Source organism: Rhinolophus sinicus, linkage group LG01 (assembly GCF_036562045.2).
Source record: "Rhinolophus sinicus isolate RSC01 linkage group LG01, ASM3656204v1, whole genome shotgun sequence".
Classification (NCBI taxonomy): Eukaryota; Metazoa; Chordata; class Mammalia; order Chiroptera; family Rhinolophidae; genus Rhinolophus; species Rhinolophus sinicus.
In genome coordinates, this window is record NC_133751.1 from 145,531,042 (window position 1) to 145,548,282 (window position 17,241).

At 35.4% G+C, this 17,241-nt stretch overlaps 1 protein-coding gene across 2 annotated transcripts in view; it reads right to left on the minus strand.

The window, feature by feature from the left end:
* Nucleotides 1-17,241, minus strand: part of CYTIP (cytohesin 1 interacting protein) — a 67,361-nt gene that overhangs the window by 19,542 nt on the left and 30,578 nt on the right. The window contains exon 1 of one of the 2 annotated variants that reach the window (XM_019727180.2): nt 6,335-6,594. The exons of the other annotated variant lie outside the window; for it this stretch is intronic. Coding sequence (XP_019582739.2) covers nt 6,335-6,508 — 174 coding nt within the window. The 5' untranslated portion in view covers nt 6,509-6,594. Of the gene's footprint in view, nt 1-6,334; nt 6,595-17,241 lie in introns of those variants that run through there. 2 annotated transcript variants of the gene reach the window in all.

Below are 17,241 nucleotides of genomic sequence, written 5' to 3' on the forward strand. Positions count from 1 at the left end.
ATTAATGCACAAAAGAAATCCTCATTAAGGCATTTATTAGGAGAAAAGCCTACATCACTATAAGAAATTTGAATTCACAAGTTCCAAATGACAGCATTCTAACAAATTTTCTGGAATGGCTCAGTGTTCAGAATTTGGCTAATGGTTAGTTCAAGTAATGGAGAGCTGAACTCTTCCCACTAAGTTGATGTAAATTAATTACATTTTCCTTTCTTGTCAGTTCTGGACCTTAAATCATTTATATCAACCTGAAGACAGCAACAGGAAGGCTCAGATCCAAAAAGATTCTCTAAAATTGCTAAAAAGCATTCATTTTCAACTTATAAGGACTGATCATGGAAGACCTACAGCAATTTGTATGATTGGTTTCAGCCTGATTTAGTCCTGATAAGTATTAACCAGGGTGAGGACCACTCAGCTGTGCAGTGGGCTTCATGCTTGTGGAAGGGAGCAATAAAGACATTCCTATGCATTCTCAATCTTTCCCTTATATTGTACTTACATTTTCTTAATCTATTTTCATTTTTTGCATTGCTTGGCTTTTATGCTCATTTCAGATTATAAAGTACATAGGTAGGTCATATCTGATTATGTTGTTTGTAATCATAACTAGGATTTGTATTTAAAAATATTACTCTTGCTATCAATATTCATCAGATTATTCATATATTCATATATGTGGAGGCACATATGTATATTTAAATGAAAGGCATACTGGATCAAATACCTCACTTCTATACATAATTATCTGTATCCTTGGGGCCTTTGGGGGAATGTATTTGTTTTACTTTCTACCCCAATGTCTAACATAGGGCCTGGAATAGAGTGGAAACTTAAAAATAGCTAAATAGAAAAACAGAAGCAAACTACTAGATAACGATACCAGCAAGTAAGTGGTGGTGGGAGACCCAAAGTAAAATATGCAGCTTCAGAAGAAATATGTTAAGATATTAAACTTTATCCTTCATTAAATTAAACATTCATAGTAAAAACTCAAGGGTAATTGTTAAAATTGTAAAATAAAATTTAGGCACCTTAAACATGTAGTGAGATTAAAAATGAAAACAAACAAGAACAAAAAAATAATTTCAATCCAAAAAGAGCAAGAACCATAAAAAAGGATTAATAGAAAACAGAGTTAGTAATGCCTTAATACATAACTGCTAAATGAGTGAATGGCAGTAAGAATTATTGAATTATTACAAGTCTGAGCTTTTCCTCAGCAATTTAAAATGCACTTTTGCTAGGCAAATAAACATAACATTGATGGGAACTTCAAGATTTCATCTGGTGCATCCTCAACCTACCTTCTAAATCAATCATCAGGCATTAATATTCAAAACGTAATTTTTGTAGATATGTCAAATCTAAAATATTTTAAATTTACAAGACAAATCCAAGACCTCTATAGGAAGCAAATTCCCCCACCTCTCTCCTACTTACCTTTCTATCTAAGTAATTGACTAGTTGAAAATGAAACTATTTGCCTAGCACAACGTGAGATGCATAGCAGATAATATCTGTGGACTGACTGATTTGGGGTATCAGTGACAGACACAAAAATTAGAGTAAGTCAAATTATGAATTAGTTTCATAATTTATAAATGAGCAATGGCCTGTCTTAGGCACCTAACATTTAAATAAAAACCAATTTAAATAAATTAGGCACCATCAAAGTCTCTGACACGTGCCACATCTTGACACAAAGCCTATTTGTTTTTGGTCTGGGCTGTCAGGCAGGCGATGTGAAAAGGAATGTTCTCAGGGTTCCGCCTTGCTTGCACCAAACTATTTGCCTCAGTGAAAAGAAGTATGTCTAAGGTCTTACCAAAGGGCTTACACTTTGGAAAAAAAGTTTCTCCTGCAGCCCTTTCCCAAAAGTGAGCAGCCCTATTCTAGATCTAACCAGTGGAGACTCTGCTCCCTGACTGCCCTCCCAGACCCTTTAGTGACGGCACCAAAACTCATGAATGAGGAACTGGTGTGCAATGACTAGCATATGCTGGCAACAGCTGTCTTTTATGACACATTATCTAATATGAGAAATTTGGGTTTAGCAATTTGGCAGGCCTGCAAACTACACATTTAGTTATGACTGTTGAGTACACAAGTCTCCTTAACCCCTTGCAAGCCACTAACATAAAGATGCCTGGGGTTGTTTTATGATGCCTCTTCTTTTGTTTTTAGTCAGATGACTTAATAATCAGGCATCAATATTCAAAACATAATTTTTCCTGCTATCCAGTGATTCACAGTGTCCCTCTTTAGAGGGAAACCAAGACTAAACACTTCATCTGTCAGTTTGCAAAACATCGTGATGCTCTGCAGCTCAGCCATAGAGCCTGCCTGGCTCAGAGGAGCTTGAAGGGCAATCCTGTAGCCACTTCTGCTGTTAAGTGACAGATTGGCACTTCCTGGTCCATACTCTGTGTACGCATTTCCTGAAAGTATTGGGGAAGAGGGAAGAGATATTTATGCAGGGGTGAGGTTTTTTCGTTTTTGTTGTTTGTTTCCAAAGTCCCCAAATCATGTCCTCTACTCCCCTTCCAGTCCTTTGCCTCACTCTCCCCAGTTGTTTCATGAAGACAGCTTTTTTCCTTTTCCCTTTTATATCAGGATGCTTAGGAGAGCAGGGCTGCATAGATGATTCTAAGACACAGTAAACTAAAGGGGCTGAACTCAATTGCTTAACTTGTAAGTGCCCTTAAGGAACCTAAAGAGGGTTGCTGCTTCCCAGGGAAGTCGCACTGTGGGCTCATGAACTTGTTTTCCAAGAAAAATTGTTGGAGATTGACTCCTAGCATGCCACAATATGGATTAGAGGATATTTTTCAAATTCTTTTGTGGTGAAATTAACACAGTTTTCTACCTAAAAGTAGTCATTAAATTAGCATAACACCTTGTAGTTAGGAGCACTTAAGAGTTTTGGTAACAGATGGGTATATGGCCAGAAATAAAAGGAAGGCTCCTGAAGGGCAGATTCCATCCCAGAAATACATGCATTACAGAGTTGAACACAATATTCCATAGCTGAGATTTTAAGTAATATTACCCTTCACGAAATTGTCTATTTAGTAATACAGTTGACCCTTGAACAACATGAGTTTGAACTGTGCAGTTTCACTTATGTGGATTTTTTAAAAATAAATACACTGTCCTGTAAACGTTTTTTCTCTTCCTTAAGATTTTCTTATTATTTTCTTTCCTCTAGCTTATTTTATTGTGAGAATCCAGTATATAATACATATAACATATTACAAAACCTGTCGATCGTCTGTTTATGTTATTGGTAATGCTACCGATCAACAGCAGGCTATTAGTAGTTGTTTTGGAGGAGTCAAACGTTATCCATGGATTTTCAACTGCCTGGGGTGTCAGCACCCCTAACCTCTGTATTGTTCAAGGGTCAATGGTAATTTGATGACCAAAATGAAATCAGGCAAATGGAGTTAGTTTGTGGTGCCCCTGATGCACATTCAAGCTTCACACCTGTCAGGTCCCTGGTCTCATTACAGCATTTGGTAAAAACTTTTCCAAGAGCAACTTACTGCCCTCAGAAGAGTGGGCAGGCAGTACAGTATAGCCACTATCCTTGGACATTACAACGTTAATAAAGACGATCCTTATTTCCCCCAGTCTCCTTCCTAGTGTGTTTTCCATTGCAGCTATTTTTTTTTTTTATTCTAAAACTATGTTCAGAAGCAGGAGCTGTACTCAGTGTCTGTCACCTCCTACAAATGCAGGTATTATGATAATATGCTCACACAGAAATCTATTTTTAAATAATTCTTAGTGTGAACATCCAAATGATTCTGAATTTTAATCTGAACCTACAGGCTAATCAGATACAGCTTTTCAGAAACCAAAGCCAACAATAACAAGAAGTATGAATTGTTGACGTCAGCCCTGAAAGGGTTGAAAATAACAGTGGGCAGAGAAACACCTGCTCATGTGTTTGCCTTACAGAGATCTTGTTGCCTGCAGTGCATTCAGTGCTAAATGACTGATTATGCTCTAAAAACCCGTCAAAAGAAATGAACATCCATTTGGAAAATTGTGAAATGTTGGGATAGACTTTCCCTCAAGTTTTGTTGAGATAATTCTATAGAATCAGAAGTGTCACAAAAAAAGAGGTTGCATTTTGCCTTTTTTTCTTAAAGTAATTCTTATAATAGTAAGAAAAACCTATCTGAATAGGAGGAATCTACCATAGGAAAGAATATGAGAAAAGGGGGAAGAGAAGACCTAGAAAAGATGAGAACATTCAAATAATTAATTGCTTTGGGAATATGTGTGTATATATATCTTTGTGTGTGTGTGTATGTGTGTGTGTGTATATATATATATATGTATATATAATTATGCACAGGTATAACACACACACACGTGTGTGTGCATTTCATATGCCTAAAGCCCTCTCATTACCTTCTCCCAATAACCTCCTAATGATTGCCTTTTTTCAGTTCATGCTATTTTCTCTTGGGCTTAAAAACCGATGTCACTCCTGTGTCTTCATTGCCTTTCATACTGACGTCTTTTGGTCTCCTCTCCATTTCCTCTTTTTCCTCTTTCTCCAACTACTGCAAAGGTTGCTCCCTCACCATAGTCTCTACCCAGTTGCAGACACACCACATTTCTAGAATAAGGTTCCTAAAACCTGCTACTGCTCAAGCACGCTCAGTGGCTCCCTGTGCTGGACAAATTACTGCTTCTTTAGGGGAAATGTTCAAGTGTTTCGTAAAGAAAGCAGCCCGGCTCTGAGGCCTCCCCTCACTTCTCACACAGACACTGGCTCTTCTGATGCAATAATGTGCTATTACCTAAACCTGCCCTAAAGGTCCCAAGATCTGTGCCTCAGCATTTATTAATTCCCTTGTTCCGGAATACCTTTTAATATCTGGAATCTCTCTCCAAAGTTGCATCCAAAGACATGTACTTGGATTCAAGCATTTATGTTTTTCACTTTGTATAACATCTATTCATTCTGCCTACTTAATTGTAAACCCAATAAGGGCAGGAAGTGTGTTCTCATTTTTGTACCTCTTGCACTGCTCGACATCTGAAAACTGAATAAAGATTTTGGTGCTTTCCAGAGTTGCTTTATTTTCAGACTGGTAGTAAATTGATAGACAAATTCATCACTACATTAAAATTAACATCATAAAAGCAGTTTGGGATTGAAAAAGATTGATGATACAAACCATGGCAAATTATGGCCTTCATTGTGAAAAATACCAAAGAATTAGCTATGTACATCACTGAGAAAATACCACGACTCTCCCACTATGCTCTAACTGTTTAATCCTGAAATTAGAAGGCTTAAGCGGAGCACATGAGGTACATGCAAGGTTTAAGGGCAAAAATTCATGCTTTAAAACAATTGTAAATATTTCCTGCACAAGTGCTGTATCTACATTCACATATGTATTGAGGCATTATAGCAAGTTATATATGACTCAAGAGATGTTACAGTTTTTGTTTGTTTGTTTTTTGGGTTGTTTTTTGTTTTTTACAAATTGGAAGTCAAAGAATAAAACAATTCACAATAAACTCAGATGGGCATGGGTTTTTCCAACTGAGTTTTCCTCACTAGAGTAATACATTGCAGTAAAAATAATAGCATAATTATTGAGCATATACTATATATCAATCTCTGTGTTAAGCACTGCACATTTTCCTCACTTAAGCAGCAAAAGAGCCCCACAGGGTGTTTCTATTATTTTCACTTTAGAAAAAAGAAACCTGAATCTTAGAGAGACTTGCTTAAGATCCCACAGCTATCAAGTGGCCGTGTGTTGTTCAATCAGCACTCACTTACCCAATAAAAGTCTTCTCAATAGCATGAGGTATGGGCCCATGCCTCAAAGCTGAAAATAATTTAGTCCACAAAATTTCTCCTCAAAAAAAACATACTCTCAATTGATTATGAACTGAAATGACTATCAAACACAGAGAGCGAGGCTGGGAAGGAAAGAATCAATGGGAGACATACCAGGTATGGGGTAAAAATCAATAATTCTCAAACTGATTGTGTCTATATTCACCATCTTCAAGTCTGATGTGTTAATGATTTTCGTTTTACCTGAACACCTCTCCAAACGAGCAAAACAAGCTTCTTTTAAGTTTTGCCTTGAAAAAAATGTTTTAGCATGGTCTTAAATCTTTGAACTAGTATACAAGGTCTCTGGGCTCCTCACCTTCTCTCTCACCCATACTCTTAGTAATTAATTCCAAAGCCTCTAAAATAGGATTTTTAGTATGAAGGTGGACAAATATATCACTCTGCTCTCAAGAGAATATAAACACTCTAAAAGGTACATAATAGCAATCATACCTGCTTTCGTCCCCGAGGCAAAGTAGCCACCGTGTCTGCCAGCATTTGAATCCTTCTATTATCATCCATCGAAAAGCTGCCTGGGAGCATGGAATAAGAGCTGTACGATGGACCAGAGCAGTAGTCCACCAAATTGCCATTGCTGCTCTGTTGCATGAGCCTTTTTAACGACATGGTGAATAAAGATTACTCCAGCTGGCACATGGCTGAATGGCCTTGCAGGACGGGGGAAGCTAAAAGTATAGCCCTATGACAAGTAATGAGAAGTAGAAAAGCAGACAGAGCCCATGTGACTTCTGTGGTTTGAGGTACGTGTTACACAAACGCTATCTTTCAGTTCACTCCCATTTCTCAGTGCTGTTTTTCTTTGAGCCCCTGGGAGAACCTAAAGCTAGTTTTTACCATTAAAAAATAATCGACTTTTTTTTTTTTTCATTCTCCTTCAGGCAGCCAGAACTCTTATGCATTCATGTTCTATGGCAAGTTGTGTTCAAAACACCATCTGCCTTTTTTTTTTTTTTTGAAAGGAAGAAAGAAAAACTTCCCCAAGTTCTGCCATTTGTTTCCCATCCATTTTCCTACTTAATACGAGCAGTGCTATGTAAAAGCCAGCATGTGCGAACATTCAGTTCTCATGACTACAAGCAAAAATTACAGGGTCCAGTCACAATGTTCTCTCACAAAGTCCTTGTAATGTACTTTCCCCAAAGTACTCTGAAGCTCATTAATGTTCATCAAAAAGACATTATATGTGCCATTTGGGCTGTAACCATTCAGCATTCTCCTGGTTGCCCTTCTAATACTTCATCCTGGCTAAAATTATCCATCATCTTTACCAGGAACAAGGGGAGGGGAAGACCTACCCATTTACAACACAAAGTTGGCCATATTTTAGAGTGGACTTTGCTGCGGCATCAGCAAGTGGTCCCAGGGGAGAAATGAAGAGGGCAGGAAGGTAACAGGTTAACCACAGTGGCACAAGAATGTTGCCAGTGGTTTCTACACGTGAATATGGGCCAAGGTCACCATCATGAAGTACTCAAGATCACAGATGCTTTTTTGGGCAGGTTTTGGGGACATGCAGTTTTCAGAGAACTGGTTTCAGAGGAGGAGCAGGGGACACAAGTAGAAGGAAGAATCAAAACAGAAATCAAAAAGAATAATCAAAACAAAAATTAAAAAAAACTAAAAAGAATTTTATGTAGTCTAAAAAGTCAACTGTGCTTTTCAAAATCATTTTGAAGGTGACTAGTAGAATTTAAAAGCATTAGAAAGTCTCTGAACTAAAATGGAAGTCAAGGTGAATTCAGCTCAAGCGGAACCTGCCAAATGTAAAAGTAATAAAATCTTCTGAGTTAACAGTGTTTCCAGAGATGGAGCTACCTCAGGAATTTTTAAAACCTTATCACAGCATGACTCATTACTATTGGCATTGGATTATGACTTGAACAAAATGATTTCTCCAAAAAACATATAAAGATCCAAATCAGGGATCACAAACACATATGCCTTCAGGGACCAGGTGGGTAAAATAATATAACATAAATGTGTAAAACAAAAGGAAGTGGTAGAAACTTTGGCAACTAAAGAATATGTCAATTATAAAGACACTTGTGTAATACATGTTTACATGTGTGTAGAAAGAGAGACGCTGATTTTAAAAACATCTCCAGACTATGAGGTACATGACTTAAATCAACAGTATTAAGGACAGTAGTCTATCTATCCCCTAGGAATTTAATAAAGTTATATAACATTTTAATATTTCAAAATACCAAATAGAAATTATAGACTTGCCTGATGTTAAGACACATAAACCACTGACAAACAAGTTTTAGAGAACATTGCTAAAATTGTATGGATTTAGTGTGTCATACTGATCTTAAACTAATATAAATTATAGAAGTATATCTTTTTAAATAAGAATTTGGAAAACAAATTATTTTTACTTAATTTAAAAAATGTGTTTAACAAGTAGAATCTTTCACATCATGAGGTACATGGCTGTAAAATCAGAATCAAATCAGATATTCAGCCAGTATATACCAGCATAATCACACTTGTTATATATTTATAATCTGGTCTATTTTGATTGGTCAGTTCCCTATTCTGGTTGTCAGGACCTGTGTCATACCAGTTATTAAATTTTTTGAATAACACCCCCGATCAAAATTATCCTTTGTGATAAAATGTAGGGTAACACTAATCCTTTCATACAAATGTGACTTCAAGCCTCAAACACTTCACTCACAAAGGTGTTCTACTATTTGCAAGTTCTTTTTTCTGTAGAATTTATCTTAGGACAATTATAATAGCCTGAACTCTCTTTCCCTTCATCCTTTCCCTTATTTTATAAAGGTGATTCTGAAAATAAATCAGATCAACCTATGTAAATACTCAAAAGATTTCAGGAGTACCTCTTTGCCCATAAAATAAATTTAAAAAAAATAATAATTCCAAGTTCTTATTTAACTTTAGTCTCTGAAATTTCATATCATCTTTTTCAGATCTTTCTTTTTAGACTTAACATATTATGCTTAGATTATAACTAATTGTACATAGTCTGTTTCTACAATGTCTAATTTCCTCTAATTACCTTGGGACCAAGGGCCATCTTTTATCTTTAAATTATACACTCATTCCCTACATATAGAAAGTATTCAATAAATGTTTGTTAATAAAAGAAAGAAGGTAGAGCAGTAGATATTTAACAAAATGAATTGAACAATATTGTTTTAAAGTGTCAAAGAAGAAAAATTAAATTGTAGAAAAGTTTTGTACCATGGACTCATACCTAAAGTGCTATAATCATCTGTAGAGAGTGATGGGAGTGTTGAAGACAGAATCTCTTTTAAAATCTGTCTACTGTGTATTCCAAAAACTAGTAGCTCATTATTGTGGGGAAGGGGATATTCTTCTTATCTGGAGTATTTTGTTCATAAATAAGCAAATACTCTTCTAATTAATTAATCTTTAGTACAAATTAGATGAACTCTGAAGAGTTGAAACATGGGGAAGATTCGATGGAAGCAGGTGAGAGAGGTACGCATAGAGTGTGAAACATAGAAAGAAAGGTAGGAGAGTCTAGAAGACAACTTTGGCCAACTTTATAATCATCCACAAGACTCTTAAACAGCTGTAAGAAGGTAGATCGCAGGGGTTCTAGTGCCAAACTACTTGGATTCAAATACTGGTTCTGCTGCTTCAATGACACAACCCTATGAAAGTCACTTAACCTCTCTGCTGTGGAGTGAATGGTGCCCCTCAAAAGTCATTTGTCAAAGCCCTAAGCCCCAATGTGACTATATTTGGAAATACGGTCTATAAGGAGGTAATTAAGGTTAAATGAAGTCACAGGGTGGAGCCATGATCCAATCGAATTAGTGTCCTTATAAGAGACACTAGAGAGCTAGTGTGCTCGCTCGATCATGCTCTCACTCTCTGTCTCTCTGCCATCTGAGGACACAGCAAGAAAGGGCTGTCTGCAAACAAGCAAGAGGGCTCTCACCACGAACCTAATCAGCTAGCATCTTGACCTTGGACTTCCAGCCTCCAGAACTATAAGAAAATAAATATATGTTGTTTAAGCCATCCTGTCTATGGCATTTGTCATTATGGCATTATGGTATTCGTCCGAGTTGACTAATATACTCTCTAAATTCAGCTTTCACATATCTAAAACAAAAACATGTAGAGAGGAATAAATAAAATAGTCCACGCATAGCACTTAGTACAAGTAAATTTATTACTATGGAGTTTTGTTTTAAGTAATAAGAATTCAAAAGAAAAATCTTTAAAGAAAATGACTTTAATTCTATATGAACTGCCCTATTCATTACCATATGTTCATACATACGACAACGATGTTCTCATCCACCCCAGAGTAGTCTAAAGGTAGAATACATGTGAAAATCTTTGCTGTAATGTATCAAGGCATGCTTGCAAAGCATTGGCAGAGCCAATGTCTGAAGTTTCTGGATTACCAGTAGCCCAACTCATCTATTCATTAGAGTAAACACAGGGTAAGTGGTTGCTCAATAAATAAGGAACCATCTGTATCCTTCTGATGTTAAGATAGTTGTTGAGTATTTTGTTTGTTTTATTTTGGCTATTTGCCTTTATTTGCACAAGAACACTTTATTTGGCTTCCTGGAATATTACAGGGTTTTGTTTTGTTTTGTTGGTTTGTTTATTCACTTTATTTTGGCTTTTGCCTTTAGTGGCACAGGAAGCCTTTATTTGGCTCCCTAGACTGATGGAGAATATGGGTTAAAGTCACAGAAATAATATTTGAATATTTTATGCTTGAATTCATATAAGGTAAATATAATTTGGTAAGGTTACTCTCACATATGAAAGCCCGCTAACTGTGACAACTGCCTTGTCCTATTCTCACCTTATTCGGGCTGGTGAATGGGTGTCTACATCTTCCTCAAACACTCAGTGTGGGTTATTGGGATTCTGAGAGCATTCCCCAAAAAGAAGTAGTCTTCTTCAGAAAAGGGTAAAGTAAAATTCTACAATCAGGACTGGATCTGAAAAACTGTCAGCTCAGGAAAGGGAAGTAAAAGAAACAGAGGTCATGAAGTCCCTGTATTAGAAATCCTAATGTGAATGCAAACCAAATATTAGCTCACAGTTATGCCATACATATTTAAAACAGCACATACACTCAAAACTTTAAACCTAATAAAATAATAGTTAACAATAAATCATATCCATTATGTTTTTAGTACAAGGAAACAATTTTCTGAACTGCTGACGTTTAATTCAATCAAACCAAGAAGGTATGAATGGATTACAATATCACCCAAAAGATTAAGCCACTAAATTCACCTGGGGCCTTAAGTAGATTATCTAGATCAGTTTTTCATGAATCCACTTAGTAAAGTATTTTCAAGCCTTCATTTAAATGCAAAAGTAAATATTTTGATACATTCATTTTGTGTATTTATCACATAGAAACATTATTAACTGCATTTTTAAAAAATGTGCTTACTTTTTTATCTACTTTGGGTTCAGGGAGAGTACTCTGAACATGATAGGCTTAGGAAAGAGATGGATCTCTAAGAGGGCTCATGTTGAAGGTTTAAAGTAATAGGTGGGGCCCTTGGAGATGATCTGGATGTAAGTAGGCTGTTAAGATGGCTTTTGTCCATGGACTTGTCAATGCATTTATATTATACAAAATGCTCTGCAGGTACACAGTTGTTTGAGTCTTTAGGAGACAGTCTCTGCACGAATTTTAAAATTGCACTCTTCAGAATGCAAGGAGATCCTCTGAGTTACCTGGGGAAGAGGAGGAGAAAGAAGGCATGAGAGAAGGATTCTGAGAGCCCGAGCCATGGATTCAGCCACAGTAGCTCTGCTTTGAATTGTTTTATATTATATTGCGTTCCTTCTCATACCACATGGTTTCCTTAGACTACACAGTAAAGATGAATCAGAACAACAGGCTTATAAAAGACAAAAAAGAATCAACAAACCCTGTGAAAGAAAAACAGCCTACTAAGTCCCTCTGTGGGAAAGCATCGCTAATGAGTTCCCCAACCTCCACAGACATGGCTCTCTTTTGGAGGGATAGCACCTTAATAGTAAAAACTCTCTTTAAGCATAAACACAAAGTAACTAGTACAATCAGTAGTCAAAGGATTCCTAATTCTGGATTTGTCTAAACCTCTTTTAAAGCAATTTTTCTTCATGAATTTATTAAGACAAAAGTGGAAAGAGTTTAACTGAAGCAAATTTTCACCCTAAGATAATTATTTTACGTTATGGAGATGATGTTCAAAAAAAGATTGAGGCTCTAAGAGACATATTATTGATTGGCCACTTATTACCAGAGTATTTTATTTACTTTGCTTGAGGACTATTATCTTACAAAAAAAGAAAGTAGCTATTTTTTTAAAGTTACTTGATTAGTAAAGTATTTAGGAATATGTCTAACCAAGTATAAACATAAAGATCAAGAAATATATTTTTACTTCCATAACAACCATAAAATAAATAAATAATATCAGCAAAGTCTACTAATATAAATTTAATAAAGTGAGTTGTTTCCACTTGAATATAGGGGAACTTATTGAAATGAGTTCATTCAAATCCATTTAAATCAAAGAGCAGGATCTTAAACATTTGGACAATAAAATAAAACAGTTATCAATAAGTTACCTGTGTGTGAGAGACACAGAGAGAGACAGATGAAGTAGAAATCATGAAGAGACCAAAAAGTATAGAAAAAATGGAGAAAGTAATCAAAGGTCATGAGAGATCCAGGTGGTTTTGTCAGTTTTATATCAAATTTTCAAGGTAGGGATGTCTTATATTAATTATCCCACAGCATAAAGCACAGTAAAGCTAACTAATCTGATCCTAAACTAGATATAGAGGGAAGGAAGGAAGGAAGGAAGAAATGAAAGAAAGAAGGAAGGAAAGAAGGAAGGAAGGAAAAAAGGAAGGAAGGAAGCTGAAGGAGGGAGGAAATTAAGACAATCTAATTTATTACTTCTGACACAAATGTCTTACTTTAAATACCAAATTGTGTCCATTATTGTTGAAAAATAATACCTCTCAACCAAGTAGGGTGTATCCAAGGAATACAAAGGTAGTTCAACATTAAAATATAAAATATTAACACAAAAAAAGAAAAAATTCAATGCAATAGATGCTAAAGCTATCAAGATTCATCTTTGCTTTGAAAAATCCCAAGTTAGCTAGGGATAGAAGGAAAACTTTCTTAAGATAATGAAGGGTATCTGCCAGAAACACCCACTAAGTATCATCCTAAAAGTTGAAATGTGTTTCCATTATAGGAGAAGGAAGGCAGTGATGACAATAACCCTCGCCATTTGTCACTGTTTTACTCCACATCACAAATAGGAAGTATAGAATTTGTAAAGAAAGAGAAAAACTTGTAAGGTTTGTTGGTGATATGGTTGTATAACTAGAGTACCCAAGACAATCCACTAGAGAACAGATTTCATAAGACAGTTTTCCTAAGTATAGGATTCAATGGACACATATAAAAATAAAAAAATAAAAAATTTCTCAAATAGCAGCAATGGATGACAAGGACTGGTAATAATGGGGAAAATAAAACTATCAAAATAACCCAAAAGTCATAAAAAAGGAATGAACCTAGCTAGCATTTTTAAGATATTATGAACATTATAAACTCCAGACTAAGGAAAAGAAATACCGTGTTCCCATGAGAAGAGTCCTTCTTGTAAAAGCTGTCTATTATCCCCAAATTTTCTAAATTATTAATGTACTACAAATCAAAACACCCACAGATTTTATTTATTTGTTTGTCTGTTTGTTGATAAAATTTGAAATACATTCTTACACTCATCTGAAAAATAAAGGGCACAAGACTAGCCAAGAATAATTGGAAAATGAAAGTGGTAGAGGATGGAGGTGAGGAAGGACATTGAGAAAATTACCTTACTTGGGAGTCAAAAAATATTATAAGAGTTGGAACTGTATTGTCAAATAGAATAAGTCAAGAAAAAGAATATTGTCAAATGAATAAAGAATCCCAAAACATATCCATGTCCAATCCATGGTAACCTGCTTGGAAAAAAATTAAGTCATAGTCTCTTACTACAACGTAATAATAGATTCCAGATGGCTTAAAGAGTTAAATGTCAAAATAATTATATATATCAGAAAATACAGAATATTTTAGTAAGATTAGGTTGGGAAGGACTTTTCTAACAATACATAAAAATCCAGAGAGCATTAACAACATAATGATTAAAAACTTCTGTTCAATGAAGGCAATATATACATAGGTTAAAGCTAAGTGACCTATAGCAAGAAATTATTTGTAATACACATTTGATTAAAGACCATAATATATAAAGAGTTCTTAAAATTATACTTTCCATAAAAGTATTTTTAAATGAGCATAGGCTATGAGCAGATAATTTATAGAAGAAATATTAATCAATACATTTATTAAAGGATGCTCAAATTTATCAGTAATCAGGAAAGTAAAACTTGAACCAACAGTTAGCTACTAATTTTAGTCCACCAAATGAACAAAAAATAAAAATTGGTGATATGCAGTATTGGTGAAGTTACTAGTAAATAGGCTCTTAGAAGTTTGCAGGAATATAAATCAATAAAGCTTCATTAGTGGATAATTTGACAATGTTTAAATTTAAAACATGCATACCTGGAATTCTACTTTTAAGAATTTACCCTGCAGAAGCACTCTTATATGTACAGAAAACAGTACAAGAATGCTTCTTGTGGCATTTTTTTCAGTGTGAAAAATAGGAGTTTTAAATTTATATCAATTGAGAAGTGGCTACATAATTTATGATAATTTAAGTCAGTTGAATACTCTGTACCCATTAGAAGGTATAAAATAAACAGTTAGATGCATAAAGATCTTTAAAACAACATAGGGAAAAGATAGAAGAATAAAATGCATAATATGATCCCATTTATGCTTTCTTTCGAAAGAAAGGTCACATATGTATACGTATACTAACATGTATAGACATAAAAAAAAGAGGACACAGATATACGTCAACCTGATAATAGTGATTGCCTTTGAAGGACTTGTGGAAAAAAGAGGGGAGGGGTGTGAAGGAAGATATTCAAAAATTATTTTATATATGGTTTGAATCTTTTATAATAGTATGCATTCATATATTATTTTATTAACTTTAAAAATACTAGTAATTCACAGAGAATTTTTAAAAGCCAATCACATTTTGCCGATAAAAATGTCTTATGATTTTATAAGTAGTCATACTGTTGTTCATGCTTACTAATGAAAATTTTCCGTCTATCCACTGGATGTTTGGTGTTAGTTTATAGCATAAGATTTTTACTTTTTAATGGGATTTTTTTCATCTTTTTAGGTAATTCTTTCATATTTCTTCATTATTTTCTTTCAACCAAGTAAAATTCCTCCTCAAAAAGAACTGCTGAAAGTCTCCACAAAATAATACAGGAAAGGAGAGTAACACAATCATGGGCCTGTAATTTTTATGGAGGTAAAGGGCATTGGTTTGTCCTATTGAAATTCACTGTTTTTCAAAGCAGTTCTCAACTGCCTAATTCAGTTCTCCTTAGTCATTTATCACCCCTCCCTTCCCCCACCACACACCGAGTTCCATTTCAAAATTCAAGTCTCTTATCAAAATTTAAGATAAACAAGTGACAGCACTCTTTCCATTTCCCTTAGCTAATACCCTGTGTCACCCTCAGTGATCAGCTCGTACTTAACTTGCACAATGGGCCTGGGTAATGCCACCCCATAGAATTAGGAAGGGCTTTAAGGCTTTAGAAGGTAACTTCTTAGAAAGCGAGAAACCTGTTTGGGACTGTAATTTTGTGTAAATAGCTGGACCAACGTGAGATCTAGGTGATTTCCCCCTGGCCTTTGAATCAAATCCAAACTTCTTGGCCTGTTGTTTGACGTCCTGAATGTTCTAGTAGAACCAATGACCTCAAAGTATACCACATCCTGGTCATGCTGGCCTTCCTTCTAACCCTCCAACAGAAAGCAGTTCCTCCTCAGGGCTTTTGTACTCACTTTTCCCTCAGCGAGAAACACTCACTCCTCCCCCATCTTATCTTGTTCTCTCTCTCTCTCTCTCTCTCTCTCTCTCTCTCTCTCTCTCTCTCTCTCCCCATCTCTCTCTCTCTCTCCATCTCTCTCTCTCTCTCTTCAAATTTCTTCTCAAATATTACCTACTAGTTAGGTCCCAACTCTTCCCAACTGAATGGCTAAAAGTGTTAAACAAGCCACATCCACATGGAACAGCTCAGGAGAGAGCTCTCACCTTGGAGTTCCTGGATAGGTGCCCCTCCAATCTGCTCATCACCCAGAGCTGCCAACTTGTATGGGACTTGCCTTTGACAAAGTAAGAGGATCAGCAGAGAAAGGTTAGTGGAAAGCAACTAGTGGAATGCTCCTCACCTTCTCCATTTTGTTCTCAGAGTCTAGAAAAAAGTGTGTGTGTGTGTGTGTGTGTGTGTGTACACAAACAGGCGCACTAGAAAAAAACCACAGAAGAGCAATAACTTATTAGAATATTAGAATCCTCTATTTTATTTCTATCCCTGACAATTTAAAACATTTTAAATGGCACGAAATCTCAGTTTATTTGAATTCAAATATAATTAATATAGGTAAAAACAGTACTTTGGTAATTTCTATGTATCCATAACCTAGCAGAGAACCTGACTGACATTGAGCATCAATAAATAGTTCTTAACTTCACTGAATTAAAATTAAAAAGTCAAATAAAGACATAATACAAGTAGTGAGGGTCTTCAGTAATGAATGGAATAAATTATATATAGAACTGTCCATATATAACATAAATGTCCTTGAAATTAGAAGAAGATCTTAGCTGAATTTACATTATTTTAGCCAGAAGGAACCTCAGGGTCCTCTTCTAACTTCCTTAATTTTTAGGTGAAAGAACTGTGGTCTAGAAATTGTAACAGTTTTGCCATAGACACAGAGTAATGTAATGGCGGAGCTATGACTAGACTACTTGTTCTCCTTCAATTAAATTCTACAAGCAGTTACTGAGTATATAATCATAGTAACAGCTAGTCAATGTGCTAAAAGTATTTAATCTTGTAAAAACATGAGAATAGTATTATATTTATCATTGTTTTCCAGATGAGGGTAGTGAGGCTAACATATTTGCTTAACATTACGCGGCTAATTCCTAGGACAGCCAAGATTAGAATCCCCATCATCCATCTCCAAGGATGACAAGTTTAACCACTATGCTAATTATTTCCATAATTGTGCTAATACTGTGGACAATCCCTTCCCTCATGGAGATCAGAATCCAGTAGGAAAGATAGAGAGAGAGAGAAAAAAAAAGTCTCAGTATGATAGCAATTAAAACAAATATTCTAACAAATAC